Source organism: Brienomyrus brachyistius, chromosome 7, assembly GCF_023856365.1.
Source record: "Brienomyrus brachyistius isolate T26 chromosome 7, BBRACH_0.4, whole genome shotgun sequence".
Classification (NCBI taxonomy): Eukaryota; Metazoa; Chordata; class Actinopteri; order Osteoglossiformes; family Mormyridae; genus Brienomyrus; species Brienomyrus brachyistius.
The window spans coordinates 2,634,597-2,653,993 of record NC_064539.1 but is presented as its reverse complement, the minus strand read 5'-3'; the positions used below and the strand labels follow the sequence as shown (position 1 = coordinate 2,653,993).

The following is a 19,397-nucleotide window of genomic DNA, read 5'->3' as shown; positions in this document are numbered from 1 at the left end:
AGTGGTTAGAGCCAAAAATCAACTCTCCTCTCTTTCAGGTGATTTTTACGTGATTTCAACTTCAGCTGGCCGAAGTTGGCAACCCTGCATTTTATTTGAAATGAAAAGTAAAATGCAGTTTTCGCCTAAAACGACTTGTCATTCCGTTTGCGTTTTTACTCCGCCAAAAATAAAGCTAATATGAGAAAAATGTCACGTTTTATATCTTTTCTAAATAATATGACCGCCCATATCCTACTCCAATCGCAATCGAAGTGTTAAGTTTGTATGTCTGCATATTAAAACGAGAATTTTATTACCGGTGTGGGATTACCGAAACCAATACTTAAATCCATGAACACTAATATATATGACATAAAAACGACTGTATTAGGGTTTTACACTTTATTTAAACGTGCACAATTTTCAGAATTTATTTTCTTTAATTTTGAAATGCAGCCCTACTTTTAAAATGTCCTTTTAAAATTAGTAAATGAGAAAACATATATCGGCTGTCATACATATATGCTCAGCTCTATATGTTACATGACAATAAATAGTCAAAAGGTTTTTGAATTGTACTGAATTAATTTGATTAATTTTGACAGTCAGGTATTGATTATACGCAATGTTGATACAACTAATAGGCTACAGAAATATATATATCACACAAAATAGTTAAACATTACGATCTTCCGGACCTTTGCTTCAAGAAATTTTCTCTAACTGGACTTAACTTCTCTAACTGGGCTGAGGCCCCCAAAGGGCCCTTTTAGCTGCATCTTGGCAGTAATAGTGATCAAATTCTAAACAGGGTCTTGAGAAACAGTGGACCTTCCTGACATTTTCCCTTATTTACTCAGAACATCCACAGCATGCTGCAAACCAGACAAGGACGCAAACAGAGAGGATGTACCTCCCAGACCTAGGATACTGCCCTCGTTTCCGAGCTGCAGCGGTGAACTCCTCAAGCTTTGGAAGAAAATGTATGTTATAGTTTTCAGTTAATAATAATTTGTCAAGTTCACGTCCTACTCAAGGGCTTTCCTGCAGATAAACTAACGTTAAAACTCCCTTCCACATTTAATTTAACCTATTTTAGTGTTTAATTAGCAGCCCAGAGCACTTTCAGGCACATGCTAATACTACCTATGCCAGTATAGAAACACCCAGCAGCTCAGTCTGGGAATCTAACATAAAAAAATCTCATATTAATTATTTAAAATGCTTTTCCACAAATCTGCTACAAAACAACATATTTCACCCAAAAGAAAGGTGGGGACCATCTTGCTGGAAAGATTTTTTATTGTAGTAATGTTTTCCGATTAATGTTTTTAGAATGTTTAGAATACAGTGCATTTTATCAGCATATTTGAAGATATTTTCTAATGACCCCTAAACTGCACAGAAACTATAATCAATTATAATGGATATTATAAAACGGTTTTTGAGTCACATGATCATTTAGAATCAACACTAGAACCGCAAAACACTAAAACAGATGAATTCATTAAAGGATTTAAGTAACATTATCACAGCAGTATTTCCACAGTGAATTTTCAAGTTATTCTGAGATTTAGTCCTTGAAAAATACACCCTGCGGTTGATTCTGCAAAGACAATTACATATAAAAAACAAATTATTTTTAAAATGAAGACTGTGGTACACTAGCCCCGACGCTTCTACAGATCACGAGCTCCGACTGGGTCAGCAGTTACTGAACATTAATACAGAGGCTTAAGAGTAAGACTGGGGGAAAAAAAAAAAATCTGAAAATGAGGAGTATATCCACACTGCCCCCTGTTGCTAATACTAAATATGGCAACTACAACCCTCAGACATTAGCATTGCAATAACTAGGACCAGGAAGTGAAGTACATTTAATATATTTCTGATTTACAAAGAAATTTCATTGCTTTCACAACAGCTTGTACTATTTCAAAGTATTTCAACCCTATAGAAACATGACCAGCATTACGTAAATGCATGTGTACATTTAAACTATAATTTTAATATTAATCTCCATCCATCCATTATCTGAAATCGCTTAATCCCAACTGGGGTCGGGGGGGGCGGAGCCTATCCCGGGAACAATGGGCGCAGGTGGGAACCAACCCTAGGCAGCTGCCAATACACCGCAGGGCGCACACAACTACAGGGCCAATTTAGACTCACCAATCAACCTACCATGCACACTTTTGGACCTTGGGAGGAAACTGGAGCCCCCACCAAAAACCCACGGGGGTGAACACAGAGAGAGCATGTGAACTCCACACAGAAAGGACCCGGGACCGAACCCAGGACATTCTTGCTCTGAGGCAGCAGCGCTAAGCGCGCCGCCCCCTAATATTAATCTCAAATATGATTAACATAATATCCCGTGAAAAGTTCCCATAAAGTTATAATGCTTTTATCCTCGAAGGATAATCTCTCTCAGTTATATGATGAGTGGTGAAAGACGGAATTCTGAGCACCAGAAAGTATAAGCCGAATGACAGCAGGTGTATTCCCATCAGAGAGCAGCAGGGGGCGTCGGGCAGCAAGCTCACCATGGAGTTGACGGAGCGCGCGTCTTCTTCATAGTTGACAACGGGCGGGGGCTCCTTGCCCTCATTCTCCTGCATCTTCTGCTGCAGCAGCTCCTTCTGCGCAGTCAGCTTGGCCTCACTGCAGCGCAGCAGCTGCACTGTCTGCCGGAGCTCCTCTAGCGCCTGCTTCTGGCCCAGGAGCAGCACCATGCTGCCGGGGAGACGACGGGTCAGCGAGCCAAGCTCTCAAAATGGGGGCCACATTCCGAGAACTGCCCCCCGCACCATCTCTGAATCGAGCACTTCTATACCTTCTGTGCTTTCCTGTGGCTGTGATGCGGCAGAAAGGCCTGAGCCAGTGACCCGGCTCGTAATATATGGTGTGCAAGCACTAGGGGGCATCCTGTCTCCATAGGTACTGCTGCCCAAGGCAGCGACCTGTTAACCAGTATATGGTGTGGAAGCACACATTCCCACTAGAGGACGCCCTGTCTTTGTAGGTGCTTTAGCTGCATACACATCACAGTCCACAGAAGAATTCCTGTCATCATATCTGTCAATACAACATTGTGATTATGGGAACTGATGGGGTCAGAAACTGGATGATGGTTAATAATAGGCTGATTGATTACAATAATGGGGCATTACAGAAAGGGACCCCCCCCCCACCCCACAGGTTTTCAGGGCTATTGATATACACATTTATATACTAACATTTTATATCACAGAGTGAGCCTAACCTTAAACACACAGACAGAGACACAGACAGAGACGGACATCCCCTCTGGCACTGTCATTACATGCTTCATTTAATTCACACACCTTACATCCCTTCAAACCTGTTTTAGCTGTCAGCGACTAATGCAATATAGGAGACAGAAAGCTTGCTCCGTGTCATTCCTCATCTCCAGAGAAGAGACAGAATGTGTGATGCAAGAGCAGATGTTCCAGAAAGCACCACTGGCTTCATACCAACTCAAATAGCTCATAAACTCTAACGATTATCAAAAACGAGGACCTTATACCATCGACGCAGCACTCTAGTAACTAAACAAAACTACTATGATTAAATATGAATATACCTTGGATACAAAATGGACACAATATACCAAAATACAAAATCCTAAACGAAACTGTGTTCGGCTTTTGGCTACATGGTCTGCAGCGTGTCTGTGGGAAAGAAGTGAAGTTTACTGCCTGTATTAGCAGCTCAGAGGCCTGACAGTATAAGTAGCCAGGTTAGGTACCCCTGTGCATTAAAGCAATCAGCCAGTCACACGGCTATGACCAAATACGTAAACAGGTGCATGAGGTTCACCAACTGCTCAGCTAGGATCAGTTAAAAAGCCTAACTTGAAGCCTAGCTCATATTTTACGCTTTCCGTGTGCACTTTTGTGCACTTCTGGCCTGAGGACGGTCGTCCATATGACAGCTTGTGTTCATACTGTGGATGTGGACAGTTGCAGTCGGCGCATGCGTAGTGCAATGATATTCCTCCAGACCAGCAGAGGGCAGATGTTGTCTCCAAGGTCTAAATGAAGCTTATGCAAAAATCAGGGTGAGATGCAGTTTATAACCCCAAGTATTAAGGATTAAGTTTCTAAAACAATAAAACTTTCTTAACTTTCTTTTGTAAAACTACTTAATTGATGTTGGCTTTGTGGTCAGAGTGGTCAAGATGGGAAATATTTTTTAAATAGTTCTGCGTTCCTACTGCACTTGCCCACTTGCTACTTGCTGCAACGCGATGGCAAGAATAAACCTACATGATTCACATTAAATAACCCAACTGTCTTGTTTATAGTTACTGGTGGTGAATTGACAGTGTCACTATTAATAAATACATAGGAAAAACATACGTATGAATACATATGAAAAACATACATATGAAAGTTAAATGGTGTGTATTGTGGGAGTTTAGTGCTTAAAGCCAACTTAACTGTTCTGTATCGTTTAAGTTATAGTTATTAGTTGATTAATTCTATGTTTTGTACTTTAATCAGACAGAGTAGCTACAGTTATTATTTGTAACGGAAAACTATTGCGATGGACAGCAATTTTTTAAATTTAAAATATTTTTTAAAAATATTTTAAATAGGGATGTATTTTTTAAAAAGTCTCATGCTGACCTCTTAGGGGTCCAGAGTACTATATCATTAATCGTGAACAAATATTGATGAGAAGAGGTTTTCAGGGCTATTGATATTTATTGTTTTGAGCTGAACAAATTGAAAGGACAACATTTACAGACATGCCACCTACTAGACATGCCCAGTCAATTATCTTTCACACCTGCAGTCAACGCCCACGGTTTATATACATAAAAATCTGGGCTATGCGCACACTGAATGCAGCCGTCCGCCACCAAATACCGATGATGATATTTACATCACGTCCCTTCGTCCGCAACTGAAAGCGAACTCCGAAAAGTTAAGTGTGAATTGGCCTTAGGTGATTACAAACGTGGCACGATGGCCAATGCCAGACATGGTGGTTCCAGCATCTCAGAAACAGCCGCCCTCCTGAGATTCTCACACTTAGTGTCCAAACAAGCATCTAAAATTAAGCCTCATTTAAAATGAAATCCTGGATTAATTTTTATCCTGGATTTACTGATGGATTACTCTGGAGACATGTATGCACCTGAGTTTATAAACAAATATTAATCCAGAGGATGACCACTGGAAAGAGATTTATCAAAAACATGACCTAAAACTGACAGAAACGGAGAAGAAAAAAAAATTACATACTCTGACTTCTTCTCACAAGTCTTGGCAGATTCCTCGATCTTACTCTCCAGGTCCTGCATGAGGTCCTCTTTGGTGTGGAGGCTCTGCTGTGTGAGGACCAGCTCGTCAGACGTGGACTTCAACCTGACGAAAGACCACCCTCAGTTACCCTGTGAGTGGGATCTTTTTATATCCCTTATGCTGTTTCTGAAATTCAAAGGCTTTTGAAAAGAGTCTTAGGAAAATAACTAGGGAGGTGAATTACCACACATCGTGCAATACCTTAAGGTATTAAATCATACAGACTTACACAGCTTGTAAGCTGTCTGCCGTTAAATTGTTCCACTGAATCTCATTGGCATGGAGATTCTCGGTCTCCTCTAATAACGACACGTCGAATTCGACGTTGGGCTCTTTAAGCTCTTGAGACCTGGAGGAAAATGTATAAGGCTCATTTGATTTGACTTGCGAAAATGTAAAAATGCAAAAGTGAAAGAAATATCTTTACACTGTGGGTAACGGGTTTAGAGGCCAAGATTAATTCACCAGACGTGTTTCTCACACAGTGGTACCTGTGAGTTTCGATGAAGTTATCATACTCTGACGACGGGTCTATCTGTTCTATGGATGTGTGAATCTCTTTATGCACCTTGACGATTTCGTCAGATAAGAGGCTGGTGATTTCACTGTATTCCTCCAGAACTGCCTTCCTGGAGAGCAGAGAGACAGCATCGCGATCAAACAAAGTGACCATTCAAATGTTAGTTCAAAAACCACAACAGAGCCTCGTCGAAAATACAAATATTAGTTCTATTTCAGTGGGTTGCAGAAAGGATTAAGAGAAAGAAATCTCCAAATGGTTAAAGCAGGTACATTTTGGGATGCTAGTAACCAAAGCAAGTAAGCATGGCTGAGCACGCACAACATTTGATGTTTGATGAAGGATAGAACACAGTGTGCTATAAACAAGGCAAACAGCGTAAAATACTCTCAACCCTGTACATACACTCATACGCAAGCAACCAGATGTAGGCAGTGCTTCACAATATAAAATGAAGCCAAACCGATTTCTGCTTACCCTACAGATCTTCTGAGTGAATTTCACAGCAATACAGTCCAGAAGAAAAGCTATTTTTTGGCAATTAAACTTAGATTTTCAAAAGGCTTAAAAAAAACTTATGCTATGGTGATCTTAATGAGTTTGTTGTTTTCATACAATCTGTTGAACGTGTTGGACCAACACTTCACAGAAGTCCCTTGGGAGGCCTCAGACATGCCACCAGATGACCATCTCATTTAACAAATCAACTAATTTTTGGATTTATAATTAGTCACGTGTGCATTGTCATTCCAGGGACACCCAAGGGAAGGACTGAGGGTAGTTATCAGGAGGTGCTGAAATAGCGTGTGCTGCTAATGAGCCAGTTATCTTCTGATGGTCAGCAGCTATTTACTGTAAATTGTATTTTGAGTAGGGGCGGCATGGTGGTGCAGTGGTTAGCACTGTCGCCTCACACCTCTGGGACCCGAGTTCGAGTCTCTGCCTGGGTCACATGTGTGCGGAGTTTGCATGTTCTCCCCATGTCGTCGTGGGGTTTCCTCCGGGTACTCCGGTTTCCCCCCACAGTCCAAAAACATGCTGAGGCTAATTGGAGTTGCTTAATTGCCCATAGGTGTGCATGTGTGAGTGAATGGTGTGTGAGTGTGCCCTGCGATGGGCTGGCCCCCCATCCTGGGTTGTTCCCTGCCTCGTGCCCATTGATTCCGGGATAGGCTCCGGACCCCCCGCGACCCAATAGGATAAGCGGTTTGGAAAATGGATGGATGGGATGTATTTTGAGTAAATTGGGGGGGGGGGGTAAATGGACTCCTTTTATATAGCACTTTTCTACTCCAAATAGTAATCAAAGCGCGTTAAATTTCAAGCCTCACATTCACACACTGGTGGCGGAGGCTGCCATGCAAGGTGCCAACCTGCACACCGGGAGCAGTTTGGGTTTCAGTGTCTTGCTCAAGGACACTTTGGGGTCAGGAGGAACCAGGGCTCAAACCTGCAACCCTCCGGTTGCCGAACGATAGCACTACCTCCTGCACCACCATCTTCCCCATACACTTTTAGAGTCATAGAAAAAAGGTGACACACTGATTACTGTGCAAATCCTTTTGCACTCAGGGGTGATTGTACCATAACAGCTGTGATACATACAGTACAACATGACAAATTATCTATGGCCCACTCAACATGCACAATTAAGTGACTTTATGTGAAATACATTATGCAGATCGATTTTGCATAGCACAGATCAGCTAGGGATCAAATGTCTTCTAGAGAGGGGGGATGATTTCAAAGTGGCCCATAAGAACAGGGAATGGCTATAATACAAAAAGAGGAAATGAATAATCCTTCACAGGAAATCAAAAACCATTAAATCATGGACTACACTCAAAATCGGGATTTATTGAGACCCGCCCAGTCCCTGGAATGACGGACTGACTGGTCTTGTTTGGGACAGACATCAATTCATAACTTAAATTAACTACCACCTGTGACAAACCAGTCCATGTATTGAGCCTGACAAGAATGTACATGTATAACATGAAGACATTTGCTGCCAGCTGGCTGTCGACAGGCCAATCCCGAGCGGCAGGGAGGGCGGGGGAAGATGGTAGCGAGGACGGCCCACTCACAGTGCGCTGATCATCTCCTCCTGCATCTTCTGCAGTGAGTCCAGCAGTAGCGGCAGTGTGCTGTCATGGTACTGTTCCTGCTGCAGCTGCGCGCTCCTCACTGCCAGCACGTACTGGTTGTGCAGATTGTGCAGCTTCATGGTCGCTTTATCATAGCGCTCCCGTGCCTTCTCCGGCTCCTTACCTGCGGAGATGCACGGTTGTCAGGACCCTCTCTGTGGTTAGGTGGCCGTCAGGAGTCTCTCTACAGTCACACTGTCAGCCGGGACCCTCTCCGCGGTCGGCCCGCAGTCAGGACCCTCTCCGCGGTCGGGCCAAATGACGATCAATGCAGTCATAGTCCAAAAGACAGACTCCTTAGAGAAATCAAGGTAACTGCTTCTCTACAGTCATACAGGTTCTCTGCACCAATGACGGTCAGGGTAATTACAGCCCCACTAACAAACTCGTTAGAGAAATACGGACCATGTTTTATCTTCCTGTGCTGGCACATGACTGTCACATTACGTTTCAGCACTGTGCTAACATGTCATATCAGCTATAATGTAATATTCATTGACTCCTAATGTCTGGCTCATTCATCGGCACGGATGTTCTGTAAACAAAGCTAATCATACTGAAGGTTTACTTTGGCACGGAGTGTGTCTGCGACCTGCAGCGTGAACCACTGTCGTCTGGCACGGCAAAAAAAACATGCCTCGGTGTGTAAATTAGAGGAACAACCCCCTATTGTGCTCCTGGGGGGGGGGCATGTGCTTGCACCTCCGGGAGGGCTGACGGGTTGTTCGTGCTCAGGAGCTAAACATCCAAACACCGAGGGGATTACTCTCCGCACAATAAAAAGCGCCTGACAGTGGAGTTTGGCAGGGAGAAATATTGTCCAATTCTCACAGGTCCCGGGAGGGCAAACGGAACAAAGACGACAGCATGTTTTTGAAAAATACAGCAGCCACTCTAGACAAATGCTAGCGGTAATGGTAGACTGATCAAATGAAAACAGACGGCTTCAATAAATAAGGGCTGAATTCTGTCTTAAGGCTCTGAAGGGCAATATAAATCAGAACGCTGATGCCTAAAGGAGGAGTGTACCTTAAAAGCCGAGAGCTCAGCTCCTCCTCTGGGCTGAGGTGACTATCTGAACCTTCATACCCATTCATGTTGGTAATGACAGCATTTGGGTCACACAGCTAGACTACATTCCTAAAAACCACATTCCCCTGAGTCACACGTTCACTTCCCTGACCACAGAGATGCCTGTAATACCTTGTCACTAGTTAATCTTAGGTCAGACTGAATGAAATATTATGCCAACTTGTCAGCACTCAGCTCAGTCAGCCAGTCCGTTGTTAGGGAAAACAGTTGGCCTGGTGATTCAGGTCCTTATCACAGACAAACTGAAAGGTCAACGGCCACCAGACACAGATATGGGTGCAGCAAGGTTCGGAAACATGCAGATTATGCAACGCAAACATACAAACAAACGACATTCTATTGTAAAATTTTTTTATATATGGTATATTGAATCATGGCATTAATGATTATAAAGCATTTAGCTTTGCAAGTCCAAATGAAAAATACTACGCATGAAACATGTACTATTTCTACTGGGAACATGCAGATCCTTGCATATGACAACCATCATTTAGGTTTCAAATCCCCACCTTTCATTTATCATTGTTTAGCCGCTGTCATGTTCTAAAATAATCAGTCCTTGTAAAACAAAGTGCTTAATTAACTCAGTTTAAAGACCATTTCTGATCATTTCCTGAGCACACAGGTATGAATCCCTTTCAAACGCTTCAGAAACATTCAGGTGACGTGACACACAGACAGGCAGGCAGACAGACAGGCAGGCAGACAGGCAGGCAGACAGGCAGGCAGGCAGACAGGCAGGCAGGCAGACAGACAACACCCTGCAACAGGAGAAGCATAACACAAAGGTCATGCCAAATTCAGCAAAAAAAGAAAACACAACAGAAAAAACTGTAAAGAACCACAGGAGATGATCAGAGGCAAGAGGGAGAACTTACCTGATGTTTTCAGATATTCCTCTGATTATTTTGGAGTAACAGAGAGCAGTGATCATAATAGAGACACTAAACTGACCTACAGGTCAACTCAATCTGACTAGCAGCCAGTGCTATTCCAGCAAGATGATACAGATACTAAACACATCTGAACTGCTGTCTACAGGCAGCCCTCGACCGACAGAAGCAATCTGTTCCACAAACCTTTACATAAGTCAAATTTTACGCAGGTCAGATTTACCACACCATATAGCAAAAAATACACAAGTCAAAAATCCATCCATCCATCCATTTTCCAAACCGCTTATCCTACTGGGTAATGGGGGGTCCGGAGCCTATCCCGGAAGCAGCAGGCATGAGGCAGGGAACAACCCAGGATGGGGGGGCCAGCCCATCGCAGGGCACACTCACACACCATTCATTCACACATGCACACCTATGGGCAATTTAGCAACTCCAATTAGCCTCAGCATGTTTTTGGACTGTGGGGGGAAACCGGAGTACCCGGAGGAAACCCCACGATGACATGGGGAGAACATGCAAACTCCACACACATGTAACCCAGGCGGAGACTCAAACCTGGGTCCCAGAGGTGTGAGGCAACAGTGCTAACCACCATGCCGCCCCCACAAGTCAAAAATATATTAGTAAATATACTAGTAATGCGTACTAAAGAGTACAATTAAATGAACAAAAACTTTAAGATATTTTCATTTCACCTTTGCATTGGTGCTTCTGTAAACCACGCATCTGCTATTTCTTGCATACATCACGATTTGACGTAAAATTCTGCTTCTACATAAGTTCAAAGCTTCCTGTACATACATTGGATATAAAGCCAAGAAAAACCTTTTTAACAATACTGATAACCAATGAAAACCACCCATGACTCGCTCAGAGACAGCATGATCCCCCTGTGCTAATGTGATCCGCCGTAACTGCTTTCTGAGCAGAGCAGATGCTCAGGAAGGTGACAGAAATGCTCGCGGGGCTGACATGCGGGAATCCGCAGCTCCTACCTTTCAGAATGGCCTCTTTGTATTTCTCTTTGGCACAGTTGGCATCCTTTGTTAACTGCCTGTAGATGCTTTTCAACTTCTCCAGGTCGTTCTTTGTAACCTGTAAAGAAAAAATGCAGCAAGAACAGTTACAGTCATTTATTTATGGGGAACAGAAATGCCAGTTGTACACCTCACACACACTGTCATTTAGGATGTCGAAGTTATGCAATTACTTACTCTGTAGACTGCCTAATTAGCATATTCTCACATAATCATATACCTGTTCTAGGTGGCACAGGGCACAAGGCTTGGGGAACCCTAGACGGGATGCCAATTGTAGGACACATTGTGACTCCATTTGCTTAACTGCCTGTGTTTGGGCTGTGATGGGAACATGTGCCGTTCAGTCAGAGCCCTGTGTACGTTGGAACGTACCTTGGTCATCTCGGCCTCGATCTGCTGGTGGATGCTCTGGTAGCTCTTCTTCACCTGCTGCTTGTCCTTGATCATCAGCGTGAGCCGGTGCAGGGGTCCAGAGTTCAACTCCTCGGCGTGCGACTTCATAATCCTGCTCAGCTGCTCCGTCTGCTGCACCATGTGAGCCCAGGACTGCAGCAGATTAAGGAAGAAACATCTGTCCATCTGCAGATGTTTATAGGTCACTGCCTTCACTCGCCACACATGCTTTAACGAAGCCACTAGGAGTCCATGGACTTTGTGGTTCATGTTTCTTCCAGCAAACTCTTTCAGATCAATCCCGATATTATATCCTTACTATTTCCTTAGCTTTACCTCCACAAAATGATACAGATGTTTGGGTATCGGATGTCAGTGGGAGGATCCAATTTCTGAACACGAACGGTAAAACACTGTCAGGAGCTTCGTGCACTGAAAGCTGAGAAACGTGACGATCACCCAGAATCACAGCTTTGTCAGCCGAGTCTGTAGCTTTTTACTGAATTAACGTGGTTTCTGTTGGGTGTTGGTGTAGGACACGCCGGAGGAACTACATATCCCAGCTGGCTTTGAGAACACCATGGAATGTCCAAGAAGGAGCTAGTGTCCGGGGTCTCAGTATGGGAGGTCTGGAGTGGTGTGTTTTATATTCTACTTCTGTTACCTTCACCAGAGAAAGTGGTGTGAAGATGATCAAGAGCCTTAACAATGAGGTTGGCCAAAGCCCCAACAGTGCTGGATTTCAGTATGCTGATGGTCACCGCAAACCACGAGGCGTTTTCTTCACGTATGTGACCCTCCACCACAAAACCGTACGGAAGTCACATGGCCATATTTTTAGATATTTTTTGAGGATTTTTTGTGCTCTTCCATTTGATACCATAATCCTAATTTCTAATTTTTGACCCAAGTGTAAAGTTTTGTGCTGGAGGGTCACAATTATGAGGGAAGGTAACCCCCGAGTTCAGAGACACGTGCTGTCTAACACAGCCGGGGGGGGGGGGGGGGGGGGGGGGTGGACGCGCCACCCATACTGCGCAGAGGGTGGGAAGGCGCGAGCCACACATTCCTCGTCCGCTGATTATCAATGGTCATTGCGCAAGGAACCGTAGATCTCAGAGCACGAGGCAGCTTCTAGCGCTTTTGGTGCTTTAACATCACCGTTACCCGTGTGCTCTGCTCGAGAGCAAAAAGAACAAAGCTCATTGTGATATTGTGACCCTCCAGCACAAAACTGTACCCTTGGGTCAAAAATTAGAAATTAGGATTAAGGTACCAAATGAAAGAGCACAAAAAATCCTCAAAAAATATCTAAAAAATACGGCCATGCAACTTCCGTACGGTTTTGTGCTGGAGGGTCACATATATTCCTGACAGAAACTGGCCCATTTAGTATCACAAAAAAACACAACTGTAAGGCTGCAGCATTTGCCAGTGATAATATCAGCACTTTACACCAACACCTCACACGCCACAGGGGTTCACAGGGGCCAACCGAGCGCCAAAGAATCGATGCACATAACACACTAACCAAATCCCACGGTCATGAAATAAACCACCCAAAGTTTTCAACTATTTTAAGATTACATTTAAGAAGACGATAAAGCCTGTCCCACAGCTAAATGTGCATGCGAGTAAGACGGATGTGGAGGGAGTTAGAACCTACTCTGCTGTATCTGTCACTGGTCATGTAAACTCCGTATTTCTGAACTCTGAATCTTACCATTTATCTTCCAACCGCTCATTCTGTTCACGGTTACGGGGGGGTTGGAGCCTATTGCAGGAAGTAAAGGGCTGGGCTACCACTAGGGTGGATGGCAGGGTGGGCTCCCACAGGGGATATGCACACATACACGATGGGCAATAGAGAGATGCTACTTTTGTATCTTTGGACTGGTTGAGAGCACCCCAGTAATAAGGGGAGAGCATACAAACTTCACGCACAGACTCATGCATGCACACACTCACACCGATAAGGTTACTATAGGTCTCCGTTCATTTCTACAGGTATAATCCAGCTCTTGGCACTTTTCCACCGGCATACAGAAACCGAGCCATACCATATCTGAGCCCGCCCACAGCACGGTTACAGCTCGCTTAGCTTTTCCACTGGTGCAGTAAAAGCAGTGCCAGTTTTGGAGAGATACAGTGACATAAAACCAAAGAAACGCTTATTTAATGTTCACACAGTATACATCATGATTTTCCATGGGCTAATTCCTGCTTTCATTCGTTCGCATTCAATGCTAGCATAATTAGCATTTGCTTGCATAAATTTGCATTACCATTTTGCCATTTTTGTCATTGCAGTCACAGGTTTTCATAAGATAGGGATTATCACATTGTGGGGACAGTTGCTCCCCATAATGTAATATATTCATGGTCATACACACACACGCACATGAACATGGCTCTTGAGCGTGATTGACCCCAACTCCCCATGTGACTCAGCGGCTGCTTATTGACCCCTGCAGGTCACCTTGGAGACGGTGCTGATGTAATCGGCCTGGCTGGCGCCGTCGTGCCGCTCCACGTGCTGGCTGATGTTCAGCAGCAGCGAGGCGTACTCCTTGTCGCTCTTCACCCTCAGCGTCATGAAGCGCTTCACCATCTCCAGCAACTTCAGCTCCCAGTCCTGAAGCTTGACCAGGCCGTCGTGGCAGCTGCGCAGGTCTCGCCCGAATCCCATCTTCACTCAAAGGCTCGCGATCTTCACAGGGTCGTCAGGTGGAGGCTTCAGGGCAGCATGTCCTGCACTGGGGTTAGAAAGACAAAAATCGTACAAAATTAACATCAATTCTATAACAACTGCCCTACTGCACTTTATCCAAAGCAGCATACATGAATTGTGATGAATTGATAATTAGGGTAGCGATTCAACTGTGTCAATCTGTAATGTCAGAATTGATCATTGGAGGAAATGCAAATATAAAGACACTCCTACTTCCAAGTTGGGCAGGTCTCACACTACAAGCAGACACGCAGAGTAGCAGCAGAAGCACACAAATTCCAGAAAGGTAGGATGGGAGGGGAAGGTTCATTAATATTTATAAAGAAAGCACTACCTGATGATCTGTGTGCTACCTGATGGTTAAGATAATATTTGTGCTACCACGCTTATGGAAAATGCCTCTCTTTTGTAGCACAGAAGTGGTTCTTTTTGCTAATGACGGTAGCCATGAGCTAACTAAAACTTAATGTTAGCCTTGGAGATGCATAATTTAATGGTCAACACGTATATAGATAGATATCCGTAAAAAAACAAGATATTGGCATTGGCCCAGTTCGTTAGTCTTGGACGATATTTAAAAACTCAGTAATCAAGGTTAGTGGTCTCCAAGCTAAAGACACAGCTACTAGGATGATCACACTGGATGAGTTACTTTCCGTAATGGAGGACAAGGGATTCTATTGGCTCATGTAGAGGTTTCAAAGTACTGGGCCGCAACATTTATAAAACCCGCAGATCTATCTTTTGTTTTCCACAGAATAAAGAACAAATGTAACATCATTCTGCTCATCTGCACCGGCAAATTCCCCCCTCCGATTAGGCAGTGCTTCCTTAAATGTTTTAAACTACAGTTCAGTAGTTTAAGTAGTTTAAAAGTTCACACTGGCTTTTTCTCCCTGTTTCATAATAACAATTAATGTTCCGAGATTCTACTTTACATTCCATAAATAGTTTACAATTAAGCTCCCACGGTAATATTTTGTGAATTTTTTCAGTGAAGTTAAAAAAAAGATTATCAAAATAATCGATTTAAAATTTAAATACCTACCTCACATCAATGTGCCCCAGGATACCATGGATCCAGTTATAATTCACTATGCAGTTTGTACCTCTCAGATATCCCACTGCTCTACAAGCATCGACAATAAAGAATCTTATCGAGCAACAAGTTTCTCACAGGGCTCCAAAACACCCTCAGAAGTTCAGAACAGGAAACAAAGATCACAAAGCTTCCACCCCTGCATGGCAGACCAACAATAAAAAAAATCATTAGATTAACGCTGCAATGACCCATAAAGTATTCACTTTTTTTTTTCACGACACCAATTTTTATCAAGATGATTATCAAATTCACCCAACCCATTTAGCTTGAAATACCACCACAAAGTGCCTGCTCTGCCGTTCACAGAGATCACAACGTTCGTTTAAGCTTTAATTCTACTGTGTGCTATTCTAGGAACATAACTGCTCTCTCAGCAACAGTACCTTTCCCGTTAAGCTGTGTGAGGCATATGAAGAGCTCAAGAGTGAATGGAGCCCAGATTAACAGTGCAGTCTTGGTCAGGGGACCTACAAAAATAAAGGCGGGGTGTCACCACCGGCCACAGCGGTGATGGTGTGAAAACACAAAGGCAAGACATGATGGAGATGTTACAAGAACAACATGTCCAAACTTCACATACAACACCCGTCTACAAGTGAAACAGTACAAGTAAAACAGTAACAAAACAGCACTACAGAGCAATCTCAGCACTGATGCCTGCCTTGGCCAGTGGGCACATGCTCACACTGGAAAAAAAAAAGTTTCTGAACTCTTATGGGGGTGGAAACTGCACTCCTATGCATGCATTAAAAAAATTAAGTCTTCACAAATATATAAATACATGTTTCCATACATGCAGTGGAAACCACTTATAGTGATCAACCACTTAAACGGATCAAAAATTCCTGTACAAGTATTGAGTGATTCACTTAGAGTAATTAAGTATTCCACTTACAATGTTTATTTTGTTTATATATATATATATATATATATATATATATATATATATATATATATATATATACACACACACACACACACACACACACACACACACACACACATGACAACATAAGAAGAAAAGTAAAACGATGGTAATTTATTTTCTTTTCTTTATTTTACTTTGATCATCCTATTTTACTTTGTGGTAACCCATCTGCTTCAAGCTGGCTACCTAAGGCTAATGCAGTGTGCACAAACAACCTGACAGGAAAAAGAAAGCATTTTTCTCTCAGTGACAAATATAGACTCATAGCGTATGAACTGCAAAAAACAAGCCGATGAGATGCAAAGCATAACTACAATAAGCTGTATTTTTTGTTTAGTACAGTGCTGTATTACAGCATAATTGAATTATACACAGTTCAGTCATTTAATCTGTAGAATACTATCATTTGATAATCGTTGAATCACTCATCCATCCATTTTCTGAAACCGCTTAATCCCAACTGGAGTCGCGGGGGGGCCCGCAGCCTATCCCGGGAACAATAGGCGCAGGCAGGAACCAACCCCAGGCAGCTGCCAAAACACCGCAGGGCATCGTTGAAACATCTATACTGTGTTTTTAAAGAGTCAATAAATAGCGACGCTGTCAGTTTTATACCTTATATGCATGTAAATATACAAATGTCAATTAGATGGTAATCTGCCTGAGACAAAGGAAAAGAAAAAAAATTATCATCCACTTATACTGATGAATTTCACCCAGACAGACATGATCACTATAAGTGGATTCCACTGTATGTGGAAAGAGGGAAAGCAGGACAGGTACACACTAAAGTGTCACACTAACTGGACCACAAGACGAGCGTTGCCGAGTACAGGATGTGGGGCTAATTGGGTCACAAAGGCAGGGTGAGAGTTCATTGTGGTTTAGTGAAAAAATGACACATATATACATATTTCTACATATACAGTCATGGGTGTAAATTATAAGGGGGGGAGGTTGTAATCCTCTCAATAATGAAAACCAGCCAATACAACCCCCTGGACCCCCTTAAATGGGTGGAGAACTCCCCCTCCCCGCAAGGCTCAGCCCAAAGATATGCCCCAGCATACAGAACACTCATACATACAAGCACACAGTACCAGTCACGAGGTAGGGAGTTAATTTAAGTTGGAGTACCCATCTGAAGCCATAATTATCTATGAGTTGTTATCTGTACACTTATTCATCAAACAAATTAGACAAACTAATGTGGAAGCAGCACCAAACATCTGCAAGATGCAGAGAGGACGAGTGCGTCAGTACTGCACAAGCGGCACGGTGGGTGCTGGCCTGGTGTGGGGGCGGCTGCCCGCTAGTGACAGAGCTGCCAATCTGCTGAAACCACGACAGCAATCTGATGACATCTCAGGCGATAGGCCTATCTCAGCATCACGGGCCTCAAAGGCATGCCATTCCCTCCAGACTACAGCCGCTTGGACTGCTACTTTCATTCTTCTGCAAGATCGTGCAAGAACAATCAGGCGATGGCGGGAGGTGAAGAACACACCACACTAATGACCTGGCCTGCCCATTTGGCAGAGCTCCATCCTAGTGAACCTGCTCTACATCACTACATCACAGTTACAGAAGATCTGGTAATTTCCTGCTGAAACATGTTAACTGAATGCCCTGTGTTTGTGAAGCTCTTAACAGGGCAAAAGGTCGCTATTTTGAGGAATCCAAGACACAGTTTTTTTGCACACTTCTGTGGTACTCCATTTGTCACATATATTCTAAGGTGTTTTCTATTTTCAAGTATCTGCAACAAAAAATAGAACCTTATGAAAAACAACTACATTCCAGGAAATGCATATTTTATTACGTCGTCTTTAAAAGGCTCCTCCTCCCCTTGCTTTGTCATTAGAGAGAGAAAATACCAGGTTACCATACAAAAACCTGCATGACGGCCTTAAACAATGGCCATGAATTAGTGCCATTTCCTCTCTGTGAGTGACATGAACTTACTATCTGTCCACCCTGCCATTTGGCTGTTCGATACGACTCGTGCTGTAAAGCTTTGCATCCGGCCTTCATCGAACATGAGGGGAAAAATATATCAACAGAGGCTTTTTAAATATAAAACAGGTACTATGCTTCCCACTGTTTCACAGGAAATGGAATATTATTGTGTCAGCAGCTCGAAAGACAGTCATTTAACTCAAAGTATTCCTAAAATGTTCCAATCCCCCTATAGAGATAAATACAATGCAGTGCTCACAGAGAGTTTTGAGATGCTCACTTTATTCAGTAAAAATATTGCAAATGTATTTTTTTTCATACATGAATGAAGTAATGATTTTTGTTATTTACAAAAAATATAGATCACACTGCAAACAACCAGAAGTTTTAAGTAAAACATTCATTTCAAGTAGTGACTGAATCCCAAATTATAGTTGTAAAAGAGCCGTTTGGAGTTAAAAAAAGTTTATTGATAAGCATCATTGGGTGCTTTTTAATCGATAACACCTTTGCAATAACATAAAACCCTTCGGGAGCCAAACACACTTGAAATTAATAGTCTGCAGGGAAGATATGGGCAGATATGTTAAACATTGCTTGTCAATTGACTTTTGCTATGAAATCAATAAACCTCAAACATTTTTATAAAATCAAGTGAGCTTGAGTGTCCCTAGATTTCCTGTGATCACTGTTGACAAATAAACCAGTTAACTACCTTAATCTCCTACTGGCTTTTTTCCAGCATTCAGAATCCACTAAATACACATAAATGTCACTGAAAAAGAGATGTCCTTCGGGACGTTTACCTTCTTACATTTTAGCAGTCCCCTGTCTCAGCTGTGTCCAGCACCAAGCTGAGATGGGCTACGTTTTCTGAGAATGATATTTATGTGGCTTTCCTCATGGTGCAACATCATTGTTAACACCGCTCCTGGTTTTTCAGCTGATGAACAAAAACATAATATCACATAGCATTCAGCTTCCCAGAAACGCACTTTCTAGAACGGGGGTGGGGGGGGGGGGCAGACAACCCTATGCCTTCATTATTTCACCGTCCAAACTTCATGTCTCTCTGACATGGTTAACAACAATGATTAAAAAAAAAAAAACTTTAAATGGAAACCAGTGCAGCATCAGCTAACCAAGGCCTGGAGGACCAGTGGAGTCCATTGCAGTGGGGACCAGCAACAGACCAGCACTGCTTCAGGCAGAGCACAGTAGCTGATTGCAATGAACCAGGTGATTGGGACACAGCTCCTGCTCTTTGT

At 43.0% G+C, this 19,397-nt stretch overlaps 1 protein-coding gene across 3 annotated transcripts in view; it reads right to left on the bottom strand.

The window, feature by feature from the left end:
• The window catches only part of fer (fer (fps/fes related) tyrosine kinase), a 41,897-nt gene that overhangs the window by 18,797 nt on the left and 3,703 nt on the right, over positions 1-19,397 (bottom strand). For 2 of the 3 annotated variants that reach the window (XM_049019834.1, XM_049019835.1), the window contains exons 2-10: positions 13,889-14,165; positions 11,389-11,562; positions 10,972-11,071; positions 9,956-9,976; positions 7,926-8,109; positions 5,810-5,947; positions 5,548-5,667; positions 5,259-5,381; positions 2,529-2,718 (exon numbers count right to left, since the gene is read on the bottom strand). In XM_049019834.1, the coding sequence (XP_048875791.1) occupies positions 2,529-2,718; positions 5,259-5,381; positions 5,548-5,667; positions 5,810-5,947; positions 7,926-8,109; positions 9,956-9,976; positions 10,972-11,071; positions 11,389-11,562; positions 13,889-14,098 (1,260 nt within the window). In that variant the 5' untranslated portion in view covers positions 14,099-14,165. The remainder of the gene's footprint in view (positions 1-2,528; positions 2,719-5,258; positions 5,382-5,547; positions 5,668-5,809; positions 5,948-7,925; positions 8,110-9,955; positions 9,977-10,971; positions 11,072-11,388; positions 11,563-13,888; positions 14,166-19,397) is intronic. The other variant, XM_049019836.1, reaches the window with a different exon arrangement.